Source organism: Carcharodon carcharias, chromosome 12 (genome assembly GCF_017639515.1).
Source record: "Carcharodon carcharias isolate sCarCar2 chromosome 12, sCarCar2.pri, whole genome shotgun sequence".
Classification (NCBI taxonomy): domain Eukaryota; kingdom Metazoa; phylum Chordata; class Chondrichthyes; order Lamniformes; family Lamnidae; genus Carcharodon; species Carcharodon carcharias.
In genome coordinates this window covers 141897159-141911308 of record NC_054478.1, presented here as the reverse complement: position 1 = coordinate 141911308, position 14150 = coordinate 141897159, and the positions used below count along the sequence as shown (strand labels likewise).

At 48.1% G+C, this 14150-nt stretch overlaps 1 protein-coding gene across 3 annotated transcripts in view; it reads right to left on the bottom strand.

The window, feature by feature from the left end:
* Window positions 1–1476: 1476 nt before the first annotated feature.
* LOC121285264 (protein mono-ADP-ribosyltransferase PARP12-like) overlaps window positions 1477–14150 on the bottom strand; it is a 29753-nt gene continuing 17079 nt past the window's right edge. For all 3 annotated transcript variants that reach the window (XM_041201652.1, XM_041201654.1, XM_041201653.1), the window contains exons 7-12: window positions 13039–13159; window positions 12779–12875; window positions 9714–9810; window positions 5774–5904; window positions 4048–4199; window positions 1477–3529 (exon numbers count right to left, since the gene is read on the bottom strand). In XM_041201652.1, coding sequence (XP_041057586.1) covers window positions 3270–3529; window positions 4048–4199; window positions 5774–5904; window positions 9714–9810; window positions 12779–12875; window positions 13039–13159 — 858 coding nt within the window. In that variant the 3' untranslated portion in view covers window positions 1477–3269. The remainder of the gene's footprint in view (window positions 3530–4047; window positions 4200–5773; window positions 5905–9713; window positions 9811–12778; window positions 12876–13038; window positions 13160–14150) is intronic.

Sequence of the window (14150 nt, the reverse complement as noted above, 5' to 3'; positions counted from 1 at the left end):
GAGAGAAAGGAATAGAAAGTTCTGCTGACGGGGGTGAGATCAGATAGGGTGGGAGCAGGCTCAGGAGCATGAACGTCAACATAGGACAGTAGGCCAAAAGGCCTATTTCTGTGCTTTCTTTTAATTCTTTCACAGGATGTGGGTGTCACCTGGGTCTCGTAGGCCCAGCATTTTGTTGCCAATCCTAACTGCCCTTGATTAACTGTTGTAAAATTGTTGTAAATCATACATAAGAGAGGGGCTGCCCCGCCTGAAACTCGAGGGCAACTCCCCGCCATTTGCCCCATCGCGTGCTACACATGGTGGATGGTAACAGTCACACTCAGCATGGTCTGTATTCGCACGCCTCGCGATCGGGAGTGTAAGAATGGTAGACATAAAGCGTGTCTGGTGAGAAAAAGATATTGTCAGAGATTACAACTGACCATTTATTCTTCTTTCTTTTGTTTTTTTTAAAAAAACGGTTAAATGGATTAATGACTAAAGCACATAAGTTCAATGCAACATCTCTGTCCCCAGTGCTAGTTAAACACTGTCAAAATCCAGACAGAAACATCAACTTTCCTTTAAGCTTTTATACAGCAGCCACATTGATTTTGTCTCCAAACACTTTCTCCTCTCCCGTTTGTTCTCTTTGCTGCTCTAATTCTGGCCTCCTGCACATGCCAAATTCCTTCACCCCACAACTGGCAGTTGTGCCTTCTGCTGCACAGGCCCTGAGCTCTGGAATTTCCTCCCTAAACCTCTCCATCCGTCTCTCACCGAGTTATACAGCACAGAAACAGACCCTTGGGCCTGTCGTGTCCGTGCTAGCCATCAAGTGCCTCTCCTCCTTCACTGCCTTCCTTAAAACCTGCCGCTTTGATCAAGACTTTGGTCGCCTGTCCTAATATCTCCTTAAGTGGCCCAGTGTCATTTTTATTTTTAAGTAACACGGCTGTGATGCACCTTGGGGCACTTCACTACGTCAAAGGAGCTACATAAATGCAGGCCGTTGTTGCCGGAACGTCCCTTTCTGAAAAGCTCAGTCGGCAACGCCTTACTACCGAAGGAGTGGGAAGGAAAAATAAGATTGTCAGTGCTAAATTTCCAGCTAGGGCTTTGCCATTTGGGAACACTACCAGTTGGCAATGGAGCCAGAAACCTCCCATTCAATTCGACAGCACCGTGCGCTTGGAGAATCTATCTATTTAGAATCAAACTTTACCTCTTTTCTAAGAGGACTCTTCTCCGCTTGGCCAAAACTTGCATGGTTCCCCCCCCTCCCCCGCCACCCCCTCTCCTATTCTGCCGTAACAATTTCCGTCTTTGCTGGAACACTTCCTTGTCCCATTACCACCCCCCTTTTTGCTTCGCACCATCATTGTCATTTTAATCTCTCCTCCCTCCACCTTATCACAGAGCTTCCCTTATGTTCTGTTTCTCTCTCCCTCCTTCCCTCCCCCACCACCCCCCACGTCCACCCCCACCACCCCTCCCCCTTTTCCCTGGCTTTGTATTCGTTTCAAAGTTGTTCATTTCTAACGGCTTCTCTTCCACTTCTGACACAAGGGTCATTGACCTTAAGCGCGTTGGCCAGGATTTTATGGGGGCCCCACCGAGCTTTCCTGGGTGAGTGTATGCGGTAGGAGTGAAAAATCGGGTGGCAGGATGAATGGCCCTCATGCCCAGAGGCCAACTGAGGCGCTTCAGTGGTCAACTTCTGGCCTCTCCCTGCTACTGCCATTATCTTACCAGAGGCAGTGGGAGGATGGGACCCTTTGCCACGAGGGGGGAGGGGAGGAATGCCAGGTATACCCTGGCAGCATCTATCCGGGCTTCGGGGAGGTGGACGCCCTCCTGATCAGTCACCCTGTGGTCCATATACAGTCCAGCAAGGGCTGCCCTCACCAACAACCCGATCGCTGCCACCCACCATACCCACCCCCCCAACACCTTGGCTGACTGGCCCCAATGAGGGGGAACCCCACTCACTTCCACTCTTCCAATTCTGCTGGTCCTGCCTGGTTGCAGTACCAGCAGTGGCCACTGCTCTCGGTGGCGCTACTGGTGCTGAAGAGCTGCCAGCCCTCCGATTGGCCAGCAGCTCTTGGTGGGGGCGGGGACGGGTGGGGGTCCCTTAAAGGGGCGAGAGCCCAAATGCCAGGCAGTCAATTGCCTGAAGTACATAAAACCAGCCCCAGGGGTGTCAGGAGCAGCCGAGGCCAAGTTACTCCCGACTATCCTGCCAGTGGCCACCACTGCTGCATAAAATCCCAGCCGTTAATTCTGTTTCTCTCTCTCTCTCCGCCGATGCTAAGCACTTTCCAACATTTTCTATTTTTACTTTGGATTTCCAGCATCCGCAGGATTTCACGTTTTTAAAACCTCTACTTTGTAAGCATAATTTCAATAAGGGTTAGTACACGAGAACATTTCTGGCACTATCAAAGAAAGGAATTTATCATAAAGCGGAGAAAGCTTAAATGGTCCCAAATGGATGAAGTTAAAATAGAATAGTGGTTATATTGCTGGACTAGTAATATAGAGATCTGGACTAATAATCAAGTAAGAGTATTGCTGAAAAAAGAGACTTTTGTGTGGAGGCTTTTCATCTTACACTCATCAGAACAATTCACAATGTAAAGGGAACAACACTTTATAACGTGTTCCTTCCCCTGAAATTGGTATTTTCTTGCGAATTGTCCTGATGAGTGCAAGACAAAAAAGTTTGACAAAAAAACTTTTTTTTTTAAGCAAACCTCAAATTCTGTACTTCCAAACAACTATCTAATCAATTAAGACCTAAACTCGAATCCCACCCATGACAACCAAAAAATTTAAACATAGTTAACTAAATAAATGTGGAGTGAAAAGCTGGTATCAGCGATGATGACTCATAAAACTACCGCTTGGTCTAATAGCCCATCTGGTTCCTTTAGGGAAGGAAATCTGCTGTCCTTACCCGGTCTGGCCTACATGCGACTCCAGACCCTCGGCAATGTTGGTGACTCTTAACCGCCCCCTCTGAAAGGGCCAGGCAAGCCACTCAGTTGTATCAAAAGCAGTACAAAGGAGCTATAATTTGGAATGTCAGGGTAGCTTTAACATAACAGGAAGGCAGAGGCCAATATAAATGAACCAGATAGGATGCATTTCTAATAGATCGCACATTTGTGTGTTTTAGTGCTTCTATTTGACAGGGAGGCATCGAGGTGAAGCATGATCAGGTTCCTTCAACGTGCAGACGTGGAACCAGCCAAATCCTACTTCTGCAAGTGTAGCTTTCTTTAGCTGTTGTACTCGATAACGTACTCAGGGTAGATTTGGTGCTTCTCAAAGATGACAAATATGGATGGGTTGGAGACATCGTTAACGCAACTGTCATAATAGCTGACCCTCGAGCCGTCTCTCAATGGTGGCCGGAGGTAAGATGAGCTTCCTTTCACAAACTGCCCCACCAAAACCCGAGCAACAAACATGGTCATCGTGGTTTGCCCACGTCGGCAGTAGTTGTGGGAATAGGATGCATCCCTGGCAAAGTAACTTCCTAAAGAAAGAAAGAACATACATTTATATAGCACCTTTCAGGATCCAGAGAACATCCCAAAGCTCGTAACTTTTTCAAGCGTCGTCACTGCTGTAATGTCAGAAACACTGCAGTCAATTTGCGCACAGCAAGCTCCCGCGAGCAGCAATGTGATAATGACCAGATGGTGTGTTCTTGTCACGTTGGTTGAGATGTCAATGTTAGTCAGGACAAGTGGGGAGAACACTCCTTGCTCTTTTTGGCCAGGGATCTTTTACGTCCGCCCGAGAGAGCAGACGAGGCCTCGGTTTAACACTTCGCCCCAAAGGCAGCACCTCCAACAGTGCGGCACTCCCTCAGTACAGCACTGGAGTGTCAGCCTACATTTTCGAGCTCAAGTCTCTGAACAGGGCTTGAATCCCCCATCTTCCGACTCTGAGTGCTATCCACCGAGCCGCAGTCACTCACTGCAATGTGATTGGATCAAACAGCAATACCACAAAGTCACGGAAGCAGCCATTTTGAAAACCCGCGTGTACCTTTGCCATAGGTGGTTCCATGAACTCCGCAGATCCTCCAGTCAAAGTTCTGCTGACAGATGGCCTCGATATATTGAGGATCAGTGCCATGGAAAAGCTGCCTCTCAGCCACGTCCGTGCCATTGCTGACCTTCTTCATCTGCTCCTTCTGCCTGTCTCAGAAATACAAGCAGAACAGATTGACCGACACCGCACTGGCAGGGGCAGCCAGAGAGAGAAGCACGTTACGCTTTCTCTGTGTTCAGGGGCATTGTGTTTACGAACAGGCTACTGAAAATCGTTGTATTCTGGGGGCTGGGTTCTGCCATCGAGGAAGGTCTCAAGTTCCTTTCCGGTGTTGAAAAGGGCGCTAGAATTCGCCTCATTACCCCCCTGCCGAGGGAGGACGGAGAAACACGGGGGCTTCTATTGCTGCTGGTGGCAGACTGGTAAACCCTACTGGATGGGGACAGGGGGAGGAGAGGGTCGGGGTGGGAAGGGGATTGTCGGGGGGAGGAGAGGGTCGGGGGGAGGAGAGGGTCAGAGGGGAGGAATGGGTCGGAGGGGAGGAGAGGAGAGCGCGGAGGGGATGAGTGGGTCAGAGGAGAAGAGAGGTTCGGGGGAGGAGTGGCTCAGAGCGTTTTGGGGTGGAAGGGAGGGTTGGGGAGGGGAGGAGTGGGTGAGAGGGAAGGGTTGGGTCGGGGTGGAGGAGAGGGTCGGGGGAAGGGGAGGGTCAGAGGGAAGGGGATTGTCAGGGAGGAGAGGGCCAGAGGGGAGGAGCGGGTTGGGTTGGAGGAGAGGGTTGGGAAAGGAGAGGGTCAGAGGGGAGGAGCGGGTTGGAGGGGAGGAGAGGGTCGGAGGGGAAGTGAGGTTCAGGGGAGGAGTGGGTCGGGGAGGCAAGGGTCAGAGGGGAGCAGCAGGTTAAGGTGGAGGAGAGGGTCGGAGGAGGAGAGAGTCAGGGGAAGGGAGGAGGGGTTTGTCAGGGAGGAAAAGATTGGAGGGGAGGACCGGGTCAGAGGGGAGGAGCAGGTCAGAGGGGGGGGGGGCCGGGTCAGAGGGGAGGAGCGGGTCACAGGGGAGGAGCGGGTTGGGATGGAGGAGAGGGTTGGGGGAGGGGAGGTTCGGCGGAAGGAGAGGGTCAGTGGAGGAGAGGGTTGGGGGAGGGGAGGTTCGGCGGAAGGAGAGGGTCAGTGGAGGAGAGGGTTGGGGGAGGGGAGGTTCGGCGGAAGGAGAGGGTCAGTGGAGGAGAGGGTTGGGGGAGGGGAGGTTCGGCGGAAGGAGAGGGTCAGTGGAGGAGAGGGTTGGGGGAGGGGAGGTTCGGCGGAAGGAGAGGGTCAGTGGAGGAGAGGGTTGGGGGAGGGGAGGTTCGGCGGAAGGAGAGGGTCAGTGGAGGAGAGGGTTGGGGGAGGGGAGGTTCGGCGGAAGGAGAGGGTCAGTGGAGGAGAGGGTTGGGGGAGGGGAGGTTCAGCGGAAGGAGAGGGTCAGTGGAGGAGAGGGTTGGGGGAGGGGAGGTTCGGCGGAAGGAGAGGGTCAGTGGAGGAGAGGGTTGGGGGAGGATGCCTGTCCTATCCTGCCAGGAAGAATGGTCCATCTAATAGTCAGAAGGTCAAGGATCCTGCGCCCAGGAATCTATCCACCCGACCCCCCACCCCCCTCCAACGCAGCCCCCCCCCAGAGGATACCAGCCCTTGGGACAGGTTGGAAGAAAACAGACCATTTAAAAAAACATTGTGTAACTTTTACAAACCATTGAAAGACTTCCCAAAGGGCCTGGTTTTGGATTCGTTCGATTTTCCGGATCACATTGTTCCTCATTGTCCGCTGAAAGAGGGCCTGCACCTGTTTATATTCCTCCGAGGACTCGGGCAAGAGGACAAGCTGCAGAGAGAAGGTTATCAGTCAGAGCCACAGAGCAGCGGGTAATCCAAACACGTTCAAATACACCAAGGCTGAAATGACACAAAAATGAGCCTGAGCTTGAAGATTCCACTACAATCTTCTCCAGTGAAAACATTTTAATCTTTCCCAATGTAAGGTTTATCAGGCGTGTGTGTGCTGTTGTCTCCCTCAGTCAGATGACCTAAACATGCTCCCTGAGCCAACAGTTAGCACGCTCCGACACACCCAATTGCTCTTGACACCAACACGTCCCTTTTTCCCCATCAATCTCCAGCGTTACACAAACCCCCGCTTATCCAGAACTTTAACCAGTCAATCCTCCAAGATCTCTGCACTCCTCCAACTCCGACTTCTTATGCCGCCCCCACTTCCTTAAGCACTCGCCCACATCCCACCTCACCCCCAGTGACAGCCATGCCTTCAGTCCCCAAGGCCCTAAGCTCTGGAATTCCCTCCATGAACTTCTCTCTCCTCTGACATCCGTTAAAACCTAACCCTTTGACCAAGCGTTTTGGTCACCTGTCTTAATATCTCCTTGTGCAACTTGGTATCAAATTGTGTTTGCTCCTGGGAAGCACCTTGGGACATTATGCCACAGTAAAGATGCTGTGTTAAAGCAAACTCTTGGCGTTGGGCTCCATTGCCTTGATCCGATCCTAGCTCCCTGACCTTTCTTGACTTCTCTAGATTCCCTGAAGCTTTGATTCCAAATCCATCTCCTCACTCACATGACCCACTTCTGTGGCCTCACTCCAGCCTAGCTGTTCAAAATCTCCGGCTCCACCTTCTAGTTGGTACGAGTCCACACACCACAGCCTCGCCCTCCTGAATTCTCTCCCCGAAACAATGTGGCTCGCTCCATTTTTCTTCCTACTTGAAAATCAACCTCTTCAGTGTCGAGGGCAACCCTCCCTTGAACATGGCCCAGAATTCTGAGTTAGAAGGGTCATCCCACTCCAAAAGCCTGAGCACAGCAATCCTAAACGCTGTCTTTAAGATGAGACGCTAATCCTGGGACCCCGCCTGGCCTCTCAAGCGTACATAAAAGTAATTTGATTAAATATAATTTCAGTCATCTATGAACAGTGTTTCTTTCTTCTGTAGAACCTGCTAGTTTCAGGAGTGAGCGAGTAAACTGTAAGGAGTGCTGCATGAGTAGAATGTAATGTCAACAGAGTTCAAATTAAGAGGTGAGCGAATAGGATTTTAAGAAATGAGTGTGTGGAATTGAGTTCAGAAATGATTGTGTGGATTCAATGAGTAGAATTTGAGCATTAATTAGGTAGACAATAAAGGAGATAGTGAGAAAAAATTAAGGATTGATGGGTGAATAGAAGTTAAGACATGTATGGGTCGAATTTAAGGAACGAATTAATAGATTTTAGCAAATGCAGGTTCTCCGAAGACCACAGGGGAGAAGTCTCTGCTGATTAATATTGTGTGAAGCTTAGCGATTCGAACAGAGGTGCAAATTCAGTTACGTTAAACAAGAGCCGCCATTAAAATAGTCGAGGCAAGAGAAAAGATTTTCATGAGAATGGTTCCAGGGAGGAGGGACTTCAGGTTATGTGGATAGATTGGAGAAGTGAGGGCTACTTTCCTCGGAGAAGGCTGAGAGGAGCTCTGATAGAGGTATCCAAGGTCATGAGGGATCAGGACAGAGTAGATGGTTGGGGGGGGAGCTGTTCCCACTTATGAGAGGATCAAGAACGAGCGGGTAAGATTTAAAGTTATTGGCAGAAGAAGCAAAAGCGGAATGAGAAAAAAAATCTTTTTCACGCAGCAAGTAGTTAAGGTTTGGAATGCGCTGCCTGAGACTGTGACGGGGGCAGGTTCAATTGAAGCATTAAAAAGGGAATTGGATTACGATCTGAAAAGGAAGGATGTACAGGGTTAGGGGCAGAAGGCAAGAGAATGGCAATAGGTGAATTGCTCATTCGGAGAGCCAGTACAGACACGATGGGCCAAACAGCCTCCTTCTGTCCCGTAATAATTCTGCGGCTCCGTGAAGAAGGTTTAAAATTGATAAGCAGGAGGTATTGGATGGGTTGTCTGTACTTCAAGCTGATAAGACACCAAGACTGGGTGAGATGCATCCAAGGATACTGAGGAAAGTGAAAGGGGAAATATTGGAAACACTGGTCATAATTTTTCAGTCTTCCTTAGACTCGAGTGGTGCCAAAGAACTGCAGAATTGCAAATGTTACACTCTTGTTCAAAAAAGGGTGTAAAGATAAGCTCAGAACATACAGGGCAGTCAGTTTAACTTTGGTGGTGGGGAAGCTTCTAGAAACAATAATTCAGGGCAAAATTAATAGTCACTTGGGCGAATTCAGGTTAATAAGGAAAGCCAGCATGGATTTCTTAAGAGAAAATCATGTTTAACTAACTTGGGGTTTTTGAGGAGGTAACAGAGAGGGTTGATGAGGGCAATGCTGTTGATGTGGTGTACATGGATTTTCAGAAGGCATTTGATAAAGTGCCGCACAACAGACATGTGAGTAAAATTAGAGCCCATGGGATAAAAGGGACAGTAGTGACATGGATATGAAATTGGCCAAATGACAGAGGGCAGTGGTTAATGGATGTTTTCAGGCTTAGGAAGGTTTATAGTGGAGTTCTCCAGAGGTTGGTGTTGGGACCCTTGCTTTTCCTGATATATATTAATGACCTAGACCTTGGAGTGCAGGGCACAATTTTAAAATATGTGGATGACATGAAACTTGTAAGCACTGTGAACTGTGAAGATGATAGTGTAGAACTTCAAAAGGACATAGACAAGTTGGTGGAATGGGCGGACAAGCGGCAGATGAAACTTAATACAGAGAAATGTGAAGTGATTCGTTTTGGTAGGAAAAACATGGAGAGACAATATAACATAAAGGATACAATTCTAAAGGGGGTGCAGGAGCAGAGGGACCTTGGTGTATATGTGCATAAGTCATTGAATTTGGTAGGACCAGGTTGAAAGAGCGGTTAACAAAGCATACAGTATCCTCGGCTTTATTAATAGGGGCATAGAGTACAAGAGCAAGAAGATTATGTTAAACTTGTATAGAACACTGGTTCAGCCTCAACTGGAGTATTGTGTCCAGTTCTATGTGTCACACTTTAGGAAGGATGTGAAGGCCTGTTGGAGAAAACGCAGAAAAGATTCACGAGAATGATTCCAGGGATGGGGAACTTGATAGACGTATCCAGAGTCAGGAAGGGTCTGGGAAAAGTAGACAGGGAAAATCTGTTCCCATTGGTGGAAGGATTGAGATCAAGGAGGCACAGGTTTAAGGTAATTTTCAAAAGAAGCAATGGAGACATGAGGAGAAACTTTTTAACACGGCGAACGGGTAGAATCTGGAATACGTTGCCTGAGAGTGTGGGTGGGGGCAGGCTCAATCGAGGCATTCAAGAGGGAATTGGATCATGATCGGAAAAAGGAGAATGTGCAGGGTTACAGGGAGAATGTTGGGGAATAGCACTAGGTGAATTGCTCATTACAAGAGCCGGTATAGGATGATGGCCCGAATAATCTCCTTCTGTGCTGTAACAATTCTGTGATTCCATGAATCATAGAAACTAGGAGCAGGAGAAGGCCATTCGGCCCTTCGAGCCTGCTCCGCCATTCATTATGATCATGGCTGATCATCCAACTCATTGGCTTGCTCCTGCTTTCTCCCCATACCCTTTGACCCCTTGAAGAGGTTGATACAATCACACTCAAAATATTGTAGCATACCTCCGCAACAAAAGTCTCCTCCCCTTTTATAACTCAGCCAGCTGAATGATTCTACCTTATATTCCATGTCTGCAGGAACGGACTTATCCCAGTGTGCTGGGATGCATTTTCCTTGAGTGGTACCTGACTGCTCCTGTCCAGGTTTTCCTTGGCTAGAAAAATGGAAAAGAATCATTAGTAGTGGTACGCCACTTCCTTCCCACCCTTTTAAAAGTTTATTGAGCTAACTGCCTGCCTGCTCCTGCCTGATTGCCCACAACAAACGTGCTATGGCGTGGACTGTGCATTATCGGGACCAATTGGCTTGTTTACATGCTCAGTTGACCTGTGATCATTTAATTAAATATGGCGGGCAGGCTGCCGATTTCGGCGCCCACCTGTGCCCTGTGTTAAGGGGGTGAGCTAGGGGATGGGCGGTAACGTGGTAGGGTTGGCACCCACCCTATTTTTCCAATGGGATGGAGGGGGGGGGGATGGAGGGGCACATCAAATCCGGGCCTAAAGCTTCAAGTTGACGAACTTTCTTCAGAGCTGAAGGAAGGTGAAAATGTAAAGTTTTTAAACTTGGGATGTGTGGGGGGGTAGGGGGAGTCAGGAAGAACCAAAGGGAAGCTCTGTGATAGGGTGGAGGGCAGCAGAGATTTAATAGCAAAAGATTTCATGAAGAGAGTGACAATGGGTATAGTAAAGAAACATTGGTTGTGTACAAATGAGGTGTGAATGTCTACATAAAACCCCCCTGAATGCAACATGAAGGGAGAAGGAAAGAAACAAGTTGAAGACTGAGCCAGAAAAAAAAAGGAACAAGATGAAGGCACAGGTTATGTTCCAAAGTCGTTGAACTCGAGGTTGAGTCAAGGAGGCTGGAGACAGAAGACGAGGTGCTGTTCCTCAAGCTTGCGTTGAGCTTCATTGGAACACCAGCAGGCCAAGGACAGAGAGGTCGGAGCAGGTGCAAAGGGGAGAATTAAAATGATAGGCGACAGGGATCACGCTTGTGGACCAAATGCAAATGTTCCACAAAGACTGCGTGTGGTCTCCCCAGCGTAGAGGAGGCCACAATGTGAGCAGGGAATGCAGTGGGCCCAAGTGAAAGGAGTGCAAGTAAGTCACTGTTTCACTTGGGAAGGAGTGTTTGGGGGTCTTGAATGGTGAGAAGGGAGGAGGTGAAAGGACAGGTGTTGCTGCTCCCAAAGCTTGATCAAAGAGCTGATGTTGCATTCAGGGGGTTTTTATGTAGCCATTCGCACCTCATTTGTACACAACCAATGTTTCTTTACTATACCCATTGTCACTCTCTTTGATTGTTTCTTCATGAAATCTTTTGCTATTTAATCTCTGCTGCCCTCCACCCTATCACAGAGCTTCCCTTTGATTCTTCCTGAACCCCCCTCCCCACCTTCCACTGGTTTAAAAACTTTTCACCTTCCTTCAGCTCTGATGAAAGTTCGTCAACCTGAAACTTTAGGCCGGATTTTACATGCCCCTCCACACGACCCCCCCCCCCCCCCACACCCCCGCATTCCATTGGAAAAATAGGGCGGGTGCCAACCCTACCACATTACCGCCCATCCCCGAGCTCACCCCCTTAACACGGGGCACAGGTGGGCGCTGAAATCGGCAGCCTACCCACCATATTTAAATAAATAATCACGGGTCAATTGAGCATGTAAACAAGCTAAAGGAAGGAAGACAGGTTGAGAGGCAAAGAGGTTTATGGCTGAGGCAACTTGAACGTCACTGGAGTTCGGAAGTGGAAGCAAATAAACAAAATACCAGAGTTCAAAGCCATTTATTTTTTTTTTTAAAAACTGCTTGGATTAACTTCACTTAAATTGATTGGTTGGGTTACTGTCATAATGGAAAGACTTGTATTTAAATAGCACCTTTCATGACCTCAAGGTGTTCCAAAGTCTTTCATAAATAAATACTTTGAGGTGTAGTCACTGTTATGACAACTAACTTGTGCACAGCAAGCTCCCACAAAAAGCAATGTGCTAACGGTCATATAATCTGTCCTGGAGATGTTGTTGAAGGATAAATCAGCTCAGAACATGGGGCAGAAACAACTTGCTCTCCTAGAAATAGTGCCAAGGAATCTTTTATGTCCACCTGAGAGGGCAGATGGAGCCTCAGATTAATGTCTCCTTTAAAAGACAGCACCTCCAACAGTGCAGCAGGCCCTCAGTCCTGCACTGGAGTGTCAGCTGAGATTTTGCGCTCGGGTTTCTGGACTGGGGTTGAACCCACAACCTTCAGACTCTGGGGCAAGAGTGCTACCCACGACGCCAAAGTTGACACAACTTAATTAATCACCATGATTGACTTAGAAACTTATCTTAATGAGGTGCGGCCGACTCACTGAGCACCTCTTTCCACCCAAAATAGCGGTCACTCTAAACACGCTGTAAGACCGAGCTTCCCAAATCTTTCTCTGCTGTGACCCCATTGGATTAGGCCCACGGCCAGAGGCAAAAAACATGGCGGACATTTAAAGGGGCCTCACAGCCAATCCCAGGACTGTCAAATCTGAGTCTCTACTTCACCGCCACCGTTGTGGCCTCGGAGCACATGACACCAGTAGCTTGTCCCACGACCCATTGAGGCTAGCGACCCACGGTTTGCTAATTTGATTTAAAAGTTGGCACTTTTGAGTGACAGGGACTAGGGTGTTTCAGACGACGGGACAAATAGCTGAAGAACTTTCAACCTCTGAAGAGGACGCAGAGAACATAAGGCTGACCCCTGGTCCCAGGGCACTGAATTGCAAGGGAAGAGTTGGGCTATTCCGCCTTGAAATGAGGCAAGGTCTGAGCACAAATCAGAATAAAAAACTTTATAAGTATTGTTTTAAGTTGTGCCTCAACAACAGGGCTAGAAGGTTTAGTTTAGTTCAAACTGGTGAAAGACTGACTTGGAACCAATGTTTCCTTTATATATGGAATGATTGCTCAACCCTTAGAGTTGAGTCCCACCTACATCAGTGGAGGTAATATCAATCAGATACAGTATCTGACCTAAGATGTTTCCCAATGAGATTCCTTGTCTGTACTTATCTCCTAGTTGACACAGACTGTACTCAGAAGCCTCCTTCACTAGGCCGCAAAAGGTGTTACGTACTTTTGTATCTGATTCTCTACATCCTGTTCAGAGACGAACTTGGGCCTTCTCCGTACATCTCTCTGAGTCCCAAGGCGTGTGTTTCTCTGAGACATTTCTGAACGGAGGGTGGGAGGAATGGGGAGGGGGGGAAAGAGAGGTAGATTTGAGAGATGGTCTTTTATGCGGAGAAAAAGAAACGACCTGTAATTTTCAGATTTCTTAGCAATGTTTTCTTTACATCAAGTTTATTGAAACCAATTTGCTTAAAGTCACTGCACCTTTGAAGTTCAACACGTATTGGTATCTTCCAGCTGTGAACTCCACTTGCCCATTGCTGTCTGCCAAATATGCCTTCTCCAGGTCGACAGACGTTGTGCTGGCAGCACTGTGTTGCCCTTCCTGTCGTACAGAATTTAACCAGTCAGTCAGGAGCTCAGGGGTTGATGCTACACTCTTACAGCCCAATCTCCTAACTCGGCTCCTCTCCAGCAAGGCTCCGTGCTGAAGGCACAATCTTGGTAAATTCAGCCTTGCACCTTCGAGATGGTTCTGCTGCCTTCCTTCTGACAGCAATAGATAATAATATGGAATAGAATATTGCTGAAATGAGAGACACCTGGTTGCCAAAGCTTTAGGTCTTGCACTCATCAGGACATCCGCAAGAATACCAAATTTCAAACAATCACAACAATTTATACTATGGGAGAAAGGGTGCTGATTGGTTGGCAAATCGACTGGTTGCCCTGGGGAAAGCAACAGGGATCTACAGGGTCTCCAAGCTCCCAGTCATTCAAAAAAGACACAAGGCTTGAAAATATTCCTTTTGTTTGCGGAGAACAGGTATTTGTGAATGAACGTATGTCACTTCTAGCAGGTGTAAATGAGCCAGGGAACGAGCCCAACTGATTTATCTTAAATTGGTTGTTAGTGTAGCTATTAGCACACTCAGGATTGTTCAGCAAGTGCTGTCCAATCACCGAATCACATCCAACAATAGATGTTAGAATGGCTATCAATATGAAATAGGAAACAATATGCTGCTGGGTAGGGTTCCAGGATGCGGTAACACACCAAATAGATTTCTACATAATAACACGACACTGTGGAGGTCCTTAGATAATAATATGACACTACGCAGGCATCTCAATCCCTGTGGCCAGTTTAGTGCATATCTACAATACTAATGCAGCAAATTCACGCCATTCAATATATTCCAATGGTGAGCCAGAAAGTGGGATACTAATTTCAGAAAGCTTAACGGAGGTGCACCACAACTTGGATGGCAACTTTTGGATTTCTGTGCTTCACTGAGCATGCTCTCACCCGAAGTGGCTGCAGCATTTACACAGAAGTGCTGAGTGCCAATAACCTCATTGTTATTTTGACAACA